The 19180-nt window shown below is 38.8% G+C and overlaps 1 protein-coding gene across 2 annotated transcripts in view; it reads right to left on the reverse strand.

Moving 5' to 3' along the window:
- The window catches only part of MATCAP2 (microtubule associated tyrosine carboxypeptidase 2), a 91072-nt gene that overhangs the window by 7982 nt on the left and 63910 nt on the right, over positions 1-19180 (reverse strand). The window contains exon 7 of one of the 2 annotated variants that reach the window (XM_087917600.1): positions 3260-3438. The exons of the other annotated variant lie outside the window; for it this stretch is intronic. Coding sequence (XP_087773726.1) covers positions 3376-3438 — 63 coding nt within the window. The 3' untranslated portion in view covers positions 3260-3375. Of the gene's footprint in view, positions 1-3259; positions 3439-19180 lie in introns of those variants that run through there. 2 annotated transcript variants of the gene reach the window in all.

Below are 19180 nucleotides of genomic sequence, written 5' to 3' on the forward strand. Positions count from 1 at the left end.
CAGTTTTCTTTAGCATTTTGAAATTTATATGTCCCATACGTCCCATATGGAGCAAATGAATACATTCATCATGAGGCTTTTTATTCTCATAAATTGAGTTAGCATTAATTAATGGATTATCATGTATAATAAATAAACCATTATCCAATCTTGCAGTAACGCTTTTACCCTTTTTTCAATTAAGCATTTATCTCCCTGAAAGGTTTCAACAAATCCTGCTTGTACCATTGCTCTTACAGATAGCAAGTTAAATATCATTCTAGGTACATATAACTTCAGTAAATGTTCATTAATAGATGAACAATATGCAGTACCTTCTCCAAATGCTCTCAATTTCCATCCATTAGTTAATGATACATGCTGTTTACTTTTTGTCATGTTAACAAACCTCTCCTAACTTTTAGTTATACACTGCGATGCTCCACTGTCAACTACCCATATATCATGGTTTACAGTTATAGTTGTACTTGATATGGCTAAATTAACATCTTTATAAGCTCTCTGTATATTAATAGCATTCTATTTCTTACTCTTTTTACAGTATCTGGCTATATGACATTTAGCCCCACAAGAAAAATATTTCCTAACAATAGAGGCAGTTGAAGACAGTTTTTCTTCCTGTGGTTGTCTTTCTCTCAGTTGATTTCTATCTTGCCTTCTTCTTGACTCTTCTAACAGTCTTCCAATTATGCCAGTCAATGTAAGTTCATCTCCGTTTAAAAACTTCCAGTGAAGACATATAATCATCATAAGTTTCATCCAAAGAAGAAAGAATGATGTAAACTTGATGCAACTCTGAGAAAATCAGCTCCTTTTCTTGTAGCTCTTGTAAAGTCCTCTTCATAAACTCCAAATGAGCTAACATATCACCACCTTTTATCAGACAGGCTCTAAACAGTTTACATGTAAGGTGTATGTGTGCACCCACACTATTTCGAACATAAATCCTCTTCAAAATGTCCCAACACCTAGCAGCAGATTCTTCACCACGAATATGGACTAACTGCTGATCACTCATTGTCAGTCCAATTATACTAAGAGCCTTTTCATTATCCCGGTTAAAGTCAGCTATTTTCTTTTTATCTTCATCATTCAATGGGTCCCAAGCTATTACAGCTGTTGGACTATTAACTACAGTCCATAATCTGTCTTTACGCAGAAGTAGGCTGCACTTCATAGACCAGGAAACATAGTTTGTTCCACCAACCGGGTTATCTGGGATATACTGGTTGACTGTTCTTTTTTTAAAAAAACAAATTTTATTAATTTTTAAAGACAAACAAAACATAAGACATAAAAGCATAAAACCTCCTTTCTAAAAGTTACTTATAGGTTTTAACAAGGCAGATAAAGCATTATTTTATACAGCATAATTCCACATTATCACATTTCCATTTAAGCACATATATATCTTTTCCAAATTTCTCGTTATTTCTCCTTTCACTTTTATTCAATTATATTTCTTTCTATCAAGGTTTTATTAATTCTCAATCAAATATAAACACACAAAGTACAAAACATAAAACATAAAACTTCTGAGAAGCAAAACATAAGACATAGAAACATAAAACCTCCTTTCTAAAAGCTGCTTATAGGTTTTAACAAAGCAAATAAAACATTATTTTGTGCAGCATAGTTCCAAATTATCACATTTCCATTTAAACACATATATATCTTTTCCGAATTTCTCATTGTTTCTCCCTTCACTTTTATTCAATTATATTACTTTCTATCAAGGTTTTATTAATTCTCAATCAAATATAGACACCCAAAATACAAAACATAAAGTGGCTTAGCCCCGGGTTACATCTTTTTTTTACGGACCAAAATCAAATTCATGCTCACCTTATATACCATTACTTATCTTATTTACCATTCTATATTTTCTATATAACTTCTCCCCTCTTTTTCCTCTCTTAATTATATTTTATTTATTTAATCTTAATTTAAATCATTATACTTGTATCTTTTGTCCGTTCTTTTCCAATTATCCATTTATCTCTTCTCTTTAACAGAAAATTTCCCCTGTAATCACTGGTTGAGGTATGAAGCCTTTCTATCTTTCCCCTTAATTTAACACTTGAAATAATGCATAATTTCCATTCTGATTCTGCTTAGTACATTCTACATGTTACATTTTAAAATAAGAAGATGATAAATTTATAATATAGTTAAATATATAATTTCCATTCTAATTCTGCTTAATACGTTATTTAAAGCAACAAGAAGCAAAGAAAAAGAAGCAATAAATTTATAGTAATATTGAAACAGTAACAAATAAACATTTTACACGTTCCCTTTAATGTTTCATTAGATATTAAAATCTATCATTATTAAGCATTTAATATTTTAATATTTTGTTAGATCTTATAATATTCCAATTTTCTATTTCAAATACAAGTACTACAATACTATCATGTACTTTTGCAGAATCTTTTTTTAAATTATACTTTACCCTTTGTCTCTAAAAACAATCTGCTTTTTTCCACCTTGTTTCAAACCTTTGTGGCTTTTTCCCCCTTTTTCCCTTCCTTTCTTATCCAATCTAGTTTTTTTGCCCCCCCCCATCTCCTAACATCTGCCTTTTTAGCTTTCCCTCTCTGTTGTATTCCTCTTTTCTGTTGCTTTCTGACATTGTATCGATTTTTCACCTTATTTTTCTCTTTCTTGGTTGTTTTTTAATTCTTAAGTTCTCCATTTTCCTTCCCCTCTTCCTCTTTTCTTTCTTAATTAGTCCATTAAAGATGGCTGCTGCTGCTTCTTCTTCTTCTTCTTCTTCTTCTTCTTCTTCTTCTTCTTCTTCTTCTTCTTCTTCTTCTTCTTCTTCTTCTTCTTCTTCCTCTTCCTCTTCCTCTTCCTCAAAGTCCTCTTGTTGTATTTGCTGGTAAGTAGAAATCGCCATTTCTAAGAAATGAAAAACAGCTCCCAGAGAGCCCTTGCCTTCTTGGTCTTCTTCCTTTAATTTTTTTAATTTTTCAAATTTCATTTTTAGTTCATCCACAGATAATGCCATTATAAAAGCTTTTCCTCCTCCTCCTCCTCCTCCTTCTTTTTTTTCTCTTTAAAACAACCCAGATATTTTAAATCTTAGAGTAGTTTCCCAGAGTCCCAAAGTCATCAAGCAATCCAAACAAACACAAAATGTTTCCTCTTCTTCCCTTTACACTTTCTCCTCCTGGGGCAGTATCAGTTACAAAGTCCCCAAATGTATTTTAAAGCCTTATTACAGTTAATTTCTGGTCTTACAATCTTCAAGCGCCTCCTCCAGCAAAGTCTTAGTATAGATTTTTTTTTTGTCCTCTCCCTTCCCACTTATAACAAAGAGCTTTTAATTTTTACCTTTTATGTAAAAGCAGGTTTTTCAATGTCCGTTTGCTATCTCCGTAAGGAAGGAGAGTGAACTTTCCCTTTCAGCACTTTCGCCGCTTTGACAGCCTCCTTTGGAAAAAGTATATCATTCAAAAAGTCAGGTTTCCAGGGTGTTTGAATATATCTCAGTGTCCCGGTTCAGCCAAAAAACTTTCTCTTTTAAACTCTTCCTCCTGCACAGTCTTAGCCGGTTGAAGATTTCTTTGTGGCGGCCATTGCTGAACATCGCTCCACCGCCTTCGGAAAAAGGAGTCTAGCCGGCTGGGGAAAGGGGTTGTGATGTCCACTGGTTGGCTGTTCTTGTGCCATTGTTAGTTTAACAATAAACTGCAATCAGCTGGCTGAATATGAAACTGTATGTTCACATTGACTCTCAATATCTCTCTGGGCCCATAACCAATGTTATGATATGTACAGAATAACCCTTGAATAACAAGGATAGGCACATGGAAACATTTATGAGAGTAGTTATGAATAATTATCCAGCCACACATAGATACACTAAATTGAGTTAAAGTTTACTTTAAGAAATAGCACAGTCCAATAAACGGCCCAGGTCATATACATTTAACAGTCCAAAGAATATCCAATTACAAAATCTTCTTACTGGTTGCCTTTGTCATTTATAGTAAACAAAAGGATCAAAGTATAAGCACAGCTTAAATACAATAGAGAACCTTAGATAGCAACAGAATGTCAGAGAGACATAATGTCAGAGACACAGAATGTCAGAGAGAACAAGCCATGATCTCTAGTTCCCTCTTATGGCAACCTGTAATACAATCAACCAATCGGAATATAGTATAAATCAACACAGTGGTTTTGTCTTAAAGCTACAAACATACATTGCTGGTTTATATATTGCCAACCCAACTAATTGGTGGACAGATTCCTAATAACCAGGCAACCAGACAGCATCATGATTGGACCATGTGACTCATTATTTTCAGAAAGTGACAAGCTTAATTAAGTGAAAACACGGGAACCTTCAGAGTTGTTTTTCACCAATATGATATATCCAATAAAGGTATTATTTGAGGAATTCACCTGCCTTGGAGTTTTGCCTGCTATGGGTCTATTACTTGGAACCCTGACATTAAAGCTACTCTGCCAAATTCAAAGCTCCAACAAGAGCTGCTACATGGGATCCTGAGCCCTGACTACTTACCCGGTCTAACTGGGCAGCAGGAAGATTCATGGAAGAGAAGACCGGGGAGGCTGCGGGCACCTGTGGAGCTCATGGAGGAGCCCTAGAAAGCCTACCAAACCCCACGGAGGTTTAGCGGGTGAAGGAAGCGATGGTGGAGGTGGCACGCCCAGTGGGCGCCTGGTCCAAAGTCTGTACTGAATGGCCGGCCACTCAGGAGCTCTACCGAGTGGAGGAAGACATTGGCTGCTGTGATACATTCCAGGCACCAGGGGGAGAGTACTCAATCTCCTCTATGAGGGAGGGAAGAACAACGATCCTTGAGTGGATGTTGACAGGCCCTGTAGACTTCAGTGAATCCAGGGACTGGATGTACCAGACTGCAGCTCAACACCAAACCCTGGGGTTGCTGCCAGAAAGACTTGGCCAGCTGAGCCTCAGCAACATCGGGCACTCACATGAGCCTGAACAAGTGGGAGTGATCCTGAACTAGCCAACTTTGACGTTTCCCCCAATGAGGGATCAATCTACTTGGGTTGTGACTCCTCCACTGCTCCTATCAGCACACTTCATCCCACAACTGAGTCTCCCCAGTTGACACTGGTCAACAACTGCTACAACCTGTGCAGCCAGCCCACTACCACCTTCGGCTCAGTTGAGCACCAGACCACAGTGAAGCCTGCCTAGACACTGGAGACCGGCTAGCTTGCGAAGACAACCTCAGCTGCCACCAGCATGGCAGGTGTCACCTGGTTGGGCTTACTACCCGGGGCAAGGCTGGGTCCAAGCCCAGTGGATGCCTGCCCCAGCTGCACTGCTGCTGCCTCCTCCTCATCCAGCCCAGCCTGCCATCCCACTGTGCTTCAGAGTTGCCTTCTACCTGAACTAGGTGTGGGCTTACATCGATCGCTATAGGGACTACTACCCTAATGACCAGGAAATAATCACCGCCATCACCGAAAAGCTAGAGGGGGAAACTGTGGAGTGGGTAATCCAATTGCATGATGAAGACACCCCTGAGCTACGGAACATCAACAAATTCCTGCAGGAATTGAGAAAAAGGTTTGAGGTCACAGGCCAGGGCCAGGAAGCAGAAATTAAAGTGATCAAGTAGAGGGGCCACTCAGCCAAAGAGTACATTGGAGAGTTTTGGAGATTTGCTGGAAAACTGCAGTATTGGTCTGAACGCCTCCTAGTGCACTTTTTAAAGGAGGGTCTAAACAAGAAGCTATGCCATGCCTGTGTTTGCTGGAGCATCCCAGACCGTGTCCATGACTAGTATTGGATGGCAGTGGCCATGGATATCAAGGTCCACCGGCACCCTAAAGAGACACTAGTGCAGAAGCCCAAGAGACAGCTCAGTCGGCGTTCTGTTTCCCAGCAAGCGGAACAGCAGCCCAGGGGAACCTCAATGACATCAGTCAAATGTTTCTGGTGTAGCCAATAGGGCCATCGTGTATCAGAATGCCTGGCAGTGACCTCTGTCCCCCAAGCAAAGATCCCTGCATCAGCCAAACTCAAAAAGCTGCTGCAGAAATCCACAGAAAAGGGGAAGTTTGTCCACGAAACCCTCGAGGCCATCCATCCATCCATTCGCTATTAAGTCAAGACTAGTGGTGCCTAAGAATGGAGCCCACAGCGAAGTAGAGACTGACATAGACACGGGATGCACCCCGGTGTCTGATCAGCCTCCTCTTCTGTCAGAAAGTAGGCATCCGGACGAAGCCCTTAACCAACTCCATACGCTTCAAGCAAGTCAATGGGTATTAATTGGGGGAGCCCCTGCCACTTGTCACTGAGCCCATGCGGTTAGAGATGGGTTGCCACTAGGAGCTCATCTGGTTTGCGGTGGCTCCAAAATGACTGAAGCAGTCATCCTGGGCCTGGCATGGTTGGACAAATGGAGTCCTACCATTTCATGGGAAGGCAACTACTGAAAAATAAAGCTGGGATTAGGTCCTCTTCCCCCTCCTAGCCCTACAGGGAAGGATCGGTCAGTCAGCTGGAAGGCCCGAAGCAAAGCAAAAAAGCCACTGCTACCTCAGAGTCACAGCTAGAGAGCCCCAGATACTTAGAGAGTATGGTGACTTGGCTGAAGTTTTTAGTGAGGAGGAATGCAATGCCCTACCATCTCACCGCCCCACGGATTGTGCCATAGAATTTGTGCCAGAAGCCAAACTGCCCAAGCTAAAGATGTATTCCATGACCCCAAGACAGATGACAGAATTAAGGGATTACATTGACACTAACTTGGCCTGAGAATTCATACAACCAGCTAAGTCCAGAGTAGCCGCTCCAGGCCTCTTCAAAGAAAGAAAAGATGGGTCAATGAGATTATGCATTGACTTGAGAGCTTCTGGTGGCAGGACAGGGTGAACGGAGGTGAAGAAGACTGTTGCAGTCTTTGAACACCTTTTCTGGCGCCAGGAGCGATCCCCCAGGGATACACGAACCCCGGAGAGGTTCGTGTCAACGTGGAGAACCTCGAGCTGCAGAGTGGGGAAGGCAACCCCCCGACAGCGAAGAGGGAAGCTCCTGAGCCCGGCGCAAAAGAGTAAGCTGTCATTCTATGGCGGCTTCAAGTCCAGTCTGCCACTTGAGTGAATAAGCAAAGCAGTGACAGCCTGCGAGGTCGAAAGTAACAGGAACAGAGAAACGGTTTATAACTTGGAACCTTTGAAGACTGAAGATAGCAGAATGACAGAAGAATGACAGCGTAAATTCTTCTCTCCTGGTTGTGATTAGCACCTTTCAGAAGTTGGGCGGAAAGCGGCCAGAAAAGCAGTTGGGAAAATGAAAGGATTATAATGGAGAGCGGAAAAGCCTAAGCACAAAAGTGAAAGCGCAGATTTTACCCTGTGAAAGGGAAGCTCTGGGGAAAGAGGGAGATTGCTAAAACCAGGAGATCGGAGGTCTGGAATTGGTGAGGGGCTTCATCTGATTTTTGGACCTTTCTTTTTGACTTTACTTGAGAAAAGGGAGGCGACGGAGGTGAAAGAATACTGGCATTGATCGAGTCTGATGAATCCTCAGATCTGAGCACAACACGACTATCACATCTATTTAATATTGTGGAGAAGACAAACTGAGCATTATATTGGACTTTGGAAGATTTGTATGTTGATTTAAAAGTTGGAAAGCAAAGAAAGAAGAAGAAGCAAGAGGAAGAAGGCAGAGACGAAGGCTGGGAAAGACGGTTTTGGGACTGCAGATTAGTCAGCACATTACACCATTTGCTGATTGGAAGGCTGAAAAGAATCCTCTAGCTGGAAGATGGACTTTTAGCTCACCCAACTTGCTTTCTTTATTACGTGGTACTACTTAATATTACTAGCACTACTTGGCACTACTTTCTCCTTAAGATGACTTCCTTGCTTTTTGTTGATTCTCTGAAGCTGTGGTAATCTCTCTCCTACCCTTTCTCTTATTGTTTTGCCCCCTGCCTCCCTATTGTATCTCCTAAATAGCTTACATAATTCTACTTATTTGGGGGGGAAAGAGGGGTATACTATTATTATAGAGTTAAGAGATTACTGTTGTAAGTATTAATAGTAAAGAGGGATAAATTCTGTTGATATAAACTATTTATAAATTATTTAGACCACTTAAGACATTTAAGATTAATTCCTTAAAGTGTTAATTGATGTACTATTGCTGACCAATTTTCTTATTACATAGACTAGAATACTGTAGTAGATTATTTATGATATAGGGGAAAAGACTGTGGAGTGAGATATTAAATTGAAATACGTGAATAGACTTTCAAATACAAGACCCAAACACTGAATGGTGATTTGGGATAATATATCTAAAATTGTGCATCAACAAAAACAAATACTTAGAGAGATGACATCCACGACAACTATGGCCTTAAAAACAGGAAGGAAGGCTACCCCGACCCTATCGACTACGTTGACACCCACCCCACCAATAACTCAAAAAACTATTGAGGAGTCCTTAACAGGGGAAAAGCAGCCTAATGTCCCCAACATTAATATACAAACTTCCTTATTATCCTTGCAGGAAGCTATATCTAAAATGCAATAAATGATGATTAAAAATCACAATGAAACTAGAGCAGATATAAGCGAATTGAAAGATGAGATGGGGAAACTGAAGGCTGAAATGAAAGCGGATATATCGAAGGTGGAGGGTAAGATAGGGTCTCTACAGGAGGCCATGGAGAAAAATGAAGTGAAAATAAAAGATACAGAGAGTAGAACAACACGCATGGAGACTAACTTTGAAAGGATGGATGATGGGTTCACCTCGAGATGGACAAAGCAACGGCGTATTTAAGGTTCCAGAATGTGGCTGAAGCAAAAAATGAAGAATTGGAACATTTGATGGCAGAAATATTGGCTGAATGGTTAGGAAAAGAAAAAGATGACCTAATTAAATAGTTTGATGAGGTATATAGGGTTAGCACAAGCTACGCCAGATGCAACAACTGCCCAAGAGAAATCCATGTCCGCTTCTCTAGGAGATGCCTGAGAGATTTAATTTTGAAAATGTCTAGGGAGGAAACGATATCATATAAAGGCAGAGAAATTATGATTTTAAAACAAATTCCAAAGAAAGTGAGGATGATAAGACAAGATTATAAATTTCTAGCTAATGATTTAAATAAAAAAGGAATCCAATTTAAATGGTTAATCCCGGAAGGGATGTTAATTACGTGGAAAGAGAGGAAAATCAAAATAGAATCAATAGAACAGGCCCAAGACTTTTATCAACAGCTCACGGATACGAATGGTCAATCCACTAAAGAAGAACTTAAAAGAAGACCACAGGAGGACCGATATCGTCACAGAACCCCAAAGGAACGACTTTCTCCAATTTCAGGAAGTGATAAACCACAACCTGGGAGAGAAGAGCAAATCCCACAACAACAACTAGAAGAGAATCAAATCATTACTAGGCAAAAATCTAAGCAGACGTAGATAAATGGTGGAGGGGAAGAAGTTGCTCTCCATCAATATAAATGGATTAAATTCAATATCAAAAAGAAAAAGGATATTTTCAAAACTTATTCGATATAACGCAGATATAATATGTCTTCAAGAAACACATATTTCGAAAAATGATGAAAGACATCTAATTTGTCCAAAATTAGGGAAACTTTTTACGGCACCGGCCGATAAACACAAGAAAAAAGGAATTGCAATTTACATAAAACAAGATGTAAAGGCAGAATTAACCTGGTCGGATCCCGAAGGAAGAACTCTGGTTATACAAGTTTGGATAAACCACATCACATTTTTACTTGTAGCAATCTATGCCCCAAATGAAGACCAAGGAAATTTTTAAACACCTCCACCAAAAAATAGTAGGCTTCAAAAAGGAACATTTGCTTGATTGGCGATTTTAACTCCATTGCAGACTACCAAAAGACCATAGTAATATGGGAAAAAACAAGAAGGGGAAAAGGAACTTTCTGCGGCATGTAAGGAAATGATGAAAGAGTTAAACTTAAAAGATTTATGGGAGGAACGGAATCTTGAAGAGAAACAATTTACATACTATTCCAATCCACGTAAGACTAGGACTAGAATAGATATGGCTTGGATGGATTTGGATTTGGCTAATGAAATAAAAGAAATTAAAATCCTACCAAATGAATGGGCTGACCACAACCCAATACAGCTAATTTGGAGAGACAGGAGAGGAATAAAAAAGATGGACACTAAATACCCAAATAGTAAACGAAGAAGAGTATATTAATAAGCTGAAAGAGGAGCTAAACTATTTCCTAAAAGATAATAATAATGAAACAACTTCAAAACAGAATATTTGGGATACTATGAAAGCAATTATAAGAGGTACAACAATTTCCTATAATGCTATGAGAAACAAGAGAACTTATGCCCGACAAAACGTATTACAACAACAAATCAAAGACTTAGAAATACAATTACAAAAAACCCCTAAGATCCAAGGAATACAAAACCAGTTAATATTAGCTAAACATAAGCTGAATTTAATTGAACAAGATAAAATAGAAGTTAGTTTGAGAAGGTCCAAACAAAATTATTTTGAACACGCTAATAAACCAGGAAGATGGCTATCTTATAAACTTAAAAAAGAAAAAGAAAAAAGACTGATACACCAACTAATAGACGAGAAAGGCATACCACAACATGAGATTGAGAAGAAAAAAGATATTATATTAAACTATTTTCAAAGATTATATAAAAAAGAAGAAATCAATGAAGACAAAATAAGAACTTATCTGGAGAATACGAATGATAAAACAATAGGGGAAGGAGAGAAAGAATTATTAAATAAGGATATTACATGGTCTGAGTTGAAATCTGCAATGGAGAACCAAAGTAATAATAAATCCCCTGGTCCAGATGGGATTCCAGTAGAATTGTACAAAGCTACAATAGAGTTAGTAGGGCCACTGATGCTGGAAGTGTTTAACGAAGTACTTTTGGCAGCCAAAATGCCAGACTCATGGAGGGGGGCATTGATTTCGTTAATTCCGAAGGAGGATGTAGATGCCAGATATATCAACAATTATAGACCAATTTCACTTTTAAACGCTGATTATAAATTATTTACCTCAATTATAGCGAATAGAGTAAAACAAGTTTTAAATTTATACATTCATGAAGACCAAAATGGTTTCCTTCCGTCCCGCCAAATCAAAAATAATCTAAGAACCATTATTGACGTCTTAGAATATTATGAAGTTCATCCAGAGAAACAATTTGCACTCATGTTTTTAGACGCGGAGAAAGCATTTGATAATCTACATTGGCACTTTTTAATACAAAAAATCTATAACATGAGTCTGGGCACTAAATTCGAGAACATTATCACAACAATTTACAACACCCAACAGGCCAATATACTAATTAATGGTGAACAAACAGGCCCATTAAACATTGAAAAGGGCGTTAGACAGGGTTGCCCCCTCTCACCCCGCCTATTTATACTTGCTTTAGAATCACTGTTAACGTGGATAAGACAAAACTCTGAAATCCAAGGAGTAAGGGTCAAAGCAGAGGAATATAAACTACAGGCGTTTGCAGACGATATGGTTTTCTTCCTAGAGGAACCCATGGAAAAAGGACATAACCTAATAAAAGAACTAGAACAATTTGGTTCAGTAGCAGGATTAAAGATCAATAGAAATAAGACAAAATTAATGACTAAAAATCTAACAGAGAATCAGAGGAAAGAATTAGAAAAAACCATGGGGATACAGGCAACAAAAAAGGTCAAATATTTAGGCATATGGTTAACACCACATAGTAAATCGCTCAAAGAGAATAATTATGATAAAGTATTACAGCAAATTAAGAAAGACCTAGAATCCTGGAATAAGCTGCAGCTTTCTCTACTGGGCAGGATTGCCACGATCAAAATGAACATCTTACCAAAATTCCTTTACTTATTCCAGACAATCCCAATTAAATTACCAAAACATTTTTTTGAAGATATAAATAAGGTAACACTTAAATTTATTTGGCAAGGGAAAAAAGCTAGAATCAATATTAAGGCTTTACAAGATGCAAAAAGTAGAGGGGGCTAGCACTCCCAAATTGGGAATTATATTATTGGGCAGCCAACTTATTATGGTTAAAAGACTGGGTTAATTTACTCAACAAAAGAACTTTAGCCTTGGAAGGCACGATCTTCAGAGAGGGTGGCACGCATTTCTATGGGAAGTGGGGAAAACTAAACAGTCGTATTTTCATAGACACCTTATTAGAGATTCATTATTAACTAATTGGAAAAAAATATGCAAAAAACATTATTTAAAAATTCGATTTGGCTTTCAACAATGGAGGCAATGGTTCATCCCAACAATTTGGATATAACAAAAGCGACTAAATATAAAGATTTATTAGACCCTCTAGGAAAATTAAGAACTCGACAGGATTTACAGGAACAGGGATTTAAAATCGATAGTGGTTATATATACAAATCCATAGCAGATACAAACAAGATATCAAAGAGTTTGGAATCTATAGCAAATTACAATGTTTAGATAAAATCTTATTAGGATCAAATAAAAAGAATATCTCCAAATTTTATAAATATTTATTGGAGGTAGAATTAGAGCAAGAGATGGTGAAAGGGAACATGATAATGTGGAGTAGGAATATTGGAAGAAGCATTACATTAACAGAATAGGAAAAGATCTGGAATAGAAACATCAAGATTACGAAATCGGCGGCGTACAAAGAAAATATGTATAAAATGTTATATAGATGGCACTTACCCCTTCGAGGTTGGCGAAGATGAACCCTAACATGAGCTCAAGGTGTTGGAAATGCAAAAGCACTGAAGGAACATTTTTCCACACGTAGTGGTCTTGTAAAACTACCCAAAAATTTTGGCAAAAAATCAGAAAATGGTTGGAGGAGATAACTAAAGAACAAACAGACTATAAACCAGAGTTCTTCCTGTTAGGGATCTCTGATAAATATTTATCCAAAAAGACAAAATACGTAATAATCCATATTCTAACTGCGGCTAGATTAGCGTTTGCTCAATGTTGGAAATCACCTCATACACCTCCAGAGCAAATAGTTATTCAGAAAATTTGTGAGTGTGCTGAAATGGATAAACTAACGATAGCGTTAAAAAACAAAGAGTCCTCAACATTTTACGACAACTGGGACTCATGGTATAATTGGCTTACACAGAGACAAATTATGTAAATGATAAAAAGTAACTTAAACATAATGGAAAAGAGGAGTAGATTGGATATGACGAAGAGAAATGATCCTTACAGACTCACAAAAAGATATCATTCGTTTTTAATTGTATTTTCTACCCTATTCTCCCTCCCCTTCCCTTCCCTTCTCTCCCTCTATATCTTTTCTCTTCCCCCCAATCAGCCTTTATCTGGTGTGTTAGGCCGGGTATTTTCCTTCTTTCCCCCTAGCCGTTTTTCTTTCTATTTTGTAAATGTATTGTCGATGTGTTTTTAAATTGTAAATTCAATAAAATCTATTTAAAAAAAAAAAAGAGATTATGCATTGATTTCAGGGAATTAATGCATCATGCATAGAAAACATCTACCTACTACCCCTCATGAAGGACATGCTAGCCTACTTAGCAAAAGGAAAGGTGTTCACAAAGTGGCCTCTGGGAGGCGTAGTACCAAGTGCGGATAAAGGAGAGCAATGAGTGGAAAACTGTTTTTAACTGTCCTTTAGGCAGCTTTCTATTCAAAGTCCAACTGCATGATGCCTTTTGGATTACAAGGAGCCCTGTAGTCTTTATGCAATTGATAAACAAGGTGCTACATGAGCACCTGTATAAAGGAGTCCTCATCTACATGAATGACTTTCTCATTTTCAAACTGGTGCACCAAGACCTGAAAAAACTCATCACGGCTAAGCTATACACAAAGCTGTCAAAATGCAAATTCCACAAAACGAACCTGGACTACTGAGTGTCAAATGAGGGGGTAGAGATGGACCTGGCTAAAGTTAAAACAGTTTTAGACTGGCAACCTCCTTACACTCAAAAACAACTTCAGAGCTTCTTGGGGCTTGCTAACTTCTATAGGCAATTCTTTCCCTCCTTCGCTAAAACTGCCCTACCCATCACTGAGCTATTAAAAACTGGAGGGGAGGTGCAGCAACCATGTCCCAGTCCAAGTCAACCCCTAAACTGGGCTTTAGAATGCCAAAGGGTGTTTGAGATGCTGAAGGCCATGTTTGCCAAGGTGTCAATCCTCAGGCACCCTGATCCGGATTAGCCCTTTGTAATCGAAGCTGATGCCAGCAATGTAGCTGTTGCAGCAGTTATCCAGAAGAACACCGATGATAGCTTGCAACCTTCCAAAAACTAGATGGAGACTGGGAGAAGATGGGCTGTGTGGGAGAAGGAAGCCTATGCAGTCTGTTGAACCGGAGACACTTTCTTGAGGGCAGTCATGTTCTGCTTGAAGTGTGGACTGATCATAAGAACCTAGATGCACTCAAGAACCCCACGAAGGCTTTCCCCAAAGCAACTTCACTAGGCACAGTACTTCAAATGGTTCAACTTCAAGTACATTCTTGGAGGAAAAAATTCCTCCTGGCAGCAAACCACAGTACAATAACAAATGTGATGAAGTGGTTCCCCCTTCCCAACCTGCCTCGTAAGCCAGTACCTGGAGGCAAGCTAGACAACAGGGGCTAAAAGTGGAAGCAGGGTGACCCAAAAACTAAGGGACGAGCTGCCAGCCGACCCATGGTACAATGAGAAAAAGGAGGCACTGACCCTAACGGATGGACTAACCTGGAAAGACTCAAAATTGTACATGCCTACAAACCTGCAACTCCAAGTTCTGTGGCAGAGTCATGACTCTAAAGCAGGCAAGACACTTTGGCTACTTAAAAACTCTGCATTTAGCCAGGTGGCAATTTTGGTTCCTGAAGATGAAAAAGGGCATTGAGGATTATGTCAAGAGCTGTGCCACTTGTGCGGCCATGAAGAAAAAGCCAGGAAAACCCCCAGGGCTACTTCAGCAGGTGACAGGCCCATCTGGGCCTGGGAGGATATCGCCATGGACTTCATTGTTGAGCTCCCTGAAAGCGGGGGAAATACCTGGACTGATAGATTTATTCTCAAAACAAGCCCATTTCACAGCTTGTCCCGGGCTCCTGTTAGCAAAAAAGCTTGCTAAGCTGTTTATAAAGATTTATAGGTTGCATGACATTCCCACAGGATTATTTCTTACAGGGGTGTCCAATTTACTACTAAATTCTGGAGTTCGTTAGATCTGTTGGATCCTTGCAGGACCTTAGCTCGGCTTTTCATCTGAGTACCAATGCAAAATGCATGAACGCCATGGTAGAGCAGTACTTAAGATGCTATGTCAACTATCAGCAGTCTAACTGGGCAGAGCTACTGCTGTTTGCTGAAGTGGCATACAATAATGCCGTGCATAGTAGCACTGGCCTGACCCCTTTCCAGGTTACCAGTGGCATGGAATTTGTTCCCATGACCTAACTCCCCAGGGAGTCCCTCTCATCTATGTCATTAAATGAATGGAGTCCCTGAAGGTGGGGTGGGAAAATATCAAGCGTGCTTTGCGAGAAGCGGCAAAAACCCGTAAGGTGCAATCTGACAAACACCACAGCCCCCAAGAGCCATTTTGGGTCGGGAGCAAAATCTACCACTCAACGAAGTACCTAAAACTCCCTTGCAAAAATGTAGGACCAAAGTTCTAGCTGTTTCTCTATAGCAAAAGTGATCAATCCAGTTACGGTACAGCTTAGCCTTCTTTGCCTGCTAGGAAAAGTGCATCCAGTCTTTCACAGCAGTTTATTAAAGCCGGCAATAGGTTCCCTGATCAGGCCAGTAGATCGGGCAGTCCCAAAACCAATAGTAGTGTAGGAGAAGATGAATTACAAGGTAAGGAAGATTCTGGATTCAAAAGTGCAGAGTAGGTTGCAGTATCTTATGCAGTGGAAGGGGTATCCCCTGTCCAAGGCCACTTGGGTCAAGAGTTGGGATGTGAAGGCAGATAGGTTGCGAACCTTCAGAGTTGGTTTTCACCAGATCTATGCCAATATGATACATCCAATAAAGCTATTATTGGAGGAATCTACCTGCCTCGGAGTTTTTGCTTCCTACGGGTCTAGTACTTGGAACCCTGACACTAATATTCTTATTGCAGCAATAAAATAACAAGTAACACTTTCACCATCATAGTCAGATCATGCTCTGATATTTTTCATTCATGTTTTACGAAATAATCATATTTAACTTAAATTGTTTCATGACAGTTCATATTATCATCTCAAATCTATCCTACAATCATTTTGTAGATATACTAAGAGAAGAATACCTCTATATATATTTATTATTTTCTAAGAAACTACATATTTCATTACCATGTTTTACTGTCTAACCATTGATAGAATAGATCCCAAATTTTATAAAATTGTTTATCATCTTGTTCTCTGATTTCAAATGTCAATCTACTAATTTCAGCACATTCCAATATTTTCTTAATGATTTCCTCCGGTGATGGTGGCTGGTTTGAAAATAAATAAAGATAAGACAAAGATCTTGACAAAGAATATGCTATTAAGACAAAAGGAAGAACTGACAGATCTATTGAAAATTCAGGTCATGAATAAGATTAAGTAATTGGGGATACATTTGACAGCAAGATGCAGTACACTAAAAGAGAATAATTATATCAAACTTAAGCAGCAGATAGCGTTAGATTTGGTGAAATGGGAAAATTTACAGCTGTCATTAATAGGGAGAATATCAACAATCAAGATGAATATATTACCCAGAATTTTATATTTGTTCTAAACAATTCCAATTAGGCTTGGAAAAGATTACTTTGAAGATTTAAATAAAATTGTGTTGAAATATATATGGCAAGGTAAGAAAGCGAGAATAAAGCTAAAACTTTTGCAAGATGCTAGAATAACAGGAGGATTTGGTTTGCCTAATTGGGAGTTGTACTACCAAGCTACAAATCTGATGTGGGTTAAGGAATGGATAACATTAAGAAATACTCAATTGACATTAGAAGGACATGATCTGTTGTTGGGGTGGCATGCTTTTCTATGGTACAAAGGAACTAAAACACAGGAGTATTTTAGAAGACATTATATACGGGAGTCTCTGTGGTTAAACTGGGAGAAGACTAAAAGACAATGTTATTTGAAAATTCCAGTCTGGCTATCGACTATTGAAGCATTTTCTTATCCTATAATATATAAAAAGGAACAAACAGTTAGATATGGTGAAATATTGAATGAAAAAGGTGAACTTAAATCTATACAAAAATTAGAGGAACAAGGTATAAAGATGAATTGGTTTTCATATGCGTAAATACATTCAAGGTATGACAAAGACTCTAAAACAGAAGGTTTCTATGATAAATCGACTGATTTAGATAAGATTTTGACAGGTACTGATGAAAAGGTGATTAAAAAATTGTATGGATATTTATTAGAAATTAAACTAGAAGAAGAACAAGTTAAAGAAACAATGATTGCTTGGGGGAAGAATTTTGGATATGGGATTGATCTAGAGAAATGGCAAAAATTGTGGTCTCAAAATTATAAAATGACAACGTCAACAGCATATAAAGAAAATTTGTATAAGATGTTTTACAGGTGGCATTTTCCCCTGACAAGAATAGCAAGAATGTTCAAGAACAAATCTGAAAAATGTTGGAAATGTCAACAGATACCTGGCTCATATTACCATATGTGGTGGACTTGTGCGGATGCTAAAAAATATTGGACTAAAATCTACACGTGGTTGGAAAAAATGACAAAAAAGCATATAGATTTGAAACCAGAGATATTTTTATTGGGAATTTTACCTGAAATATATAGTAAAGAATTGAAATACCCGATTGTAAATGTATTAACAGCGGCTAGGATTGTATTTGCTAAAAATTGGAAAAATGAGAAAATGCCCTGATATTTTTGACACTCTCTTACACCACTTCTCACTGCAGTGAGACCGGACCCATTAAAGTGGTCCACCCCTGGAGAATAAATGTGTTCCCTTAAGGATTTGCTGCATGGCCCTGCCATACCCTTAGCAACAGTCTGGAACTGAAAGGCAACTGAAACCTTGAACAGGATTGTGTCTATATGACCTCTCACAACTCTTTGTCACACCCCATGGTTCATAGAGGTTCTGAAATGGGTTAAGAGACATCTAGAGCGCTGCTGGAGAAAAACAAAGGATAACTCTGACTGCTATTATAAGGCCTATTTGTAGCAAAAAAGAGGGAAACAAAACTATTTCTCCATTCTTATTGAATCTGCCCATCTTTCAGATTACTCAATTTCTCCTAGGTCAGGGCTGCTTGGGCAATCATCTTCAAGGACATGCAGAATAATTTGTTGAACACTTGTTCAATAAAATTGCTTGGATACACTCCAAGTTAGAACTCTTCTGTGGTGCTATTCCTTATGAGAAGCCTAGGGAGACATCTTTCCCAGTACTCTGGGAACAGTTTGACCCTGTTGGATCTAAGAAAATGGACATTATCTTCTGTGCTGTCAAGGTAATAATCTGTCAGTTAAACCTTTGTCCCTCCCCGAGGATGAAAGCCTCCAGAATGGTGGCCATTATGTAGGTTCTTGCAATGATAAATTCTTGACAGCAAGAGGGTACATTCCCAGGATCTTTTAAGGAGGCCCTGGTTTGTCCACTGCTTAAAAGCCATCACTTGACCCCACCTGCCTGGACAACTTTCATGCTGTTTCCTATCTTTTTTTATGAAAATTGGTGGAAAAGGTAGCTGCTTGGCAACTCCATGGGGTCCTGGATGGAACAGATTTCCTGGACCCTTTTCATTCAGGATTCAGATCCAACTATGGGACAGAGATAGCCTTGGTCACACTCATGGATGATCTTGGGCAAGAAAGAGATGAGGGTATTGCTACTATTCTTGCTCTCTTTAACCTCTCAGTGACCTTCAATACTATTGATCATGTTATCCTTTAGGCTGATTATACAAGTTGGGCTGGGCAGCATAGTTTTGCCTTCCAAGACAACTCCCAATTGGTGTTAACAGGGAGTGAGAGATCCAGCTCCCAACCACTCACTGGTTGAGTCTTGCAAAGCTCAGTATTCTTCTCCTGTCTTGTTTACATCTACATTAAGCCATTTGATGATATTGTCCATCATTATGGGTTGAGATATCACAATATGCTGATG

The sequence above is a fragment of the Pseudonaja textilis genome, chromosome Z, assembly GCF_049901715.1.
Source record: "Pseudonaja textilis isolate UNSWEBS1 chromosome Z, rPseTex1.2, whole genome shotgun sequence".
Lineage (NCBI taxonomy): Eukaryota > Metazoa > Chordata > Lepidosauria > Squamata > Elapidae > Pseudonaja > Pseudonaja textilis.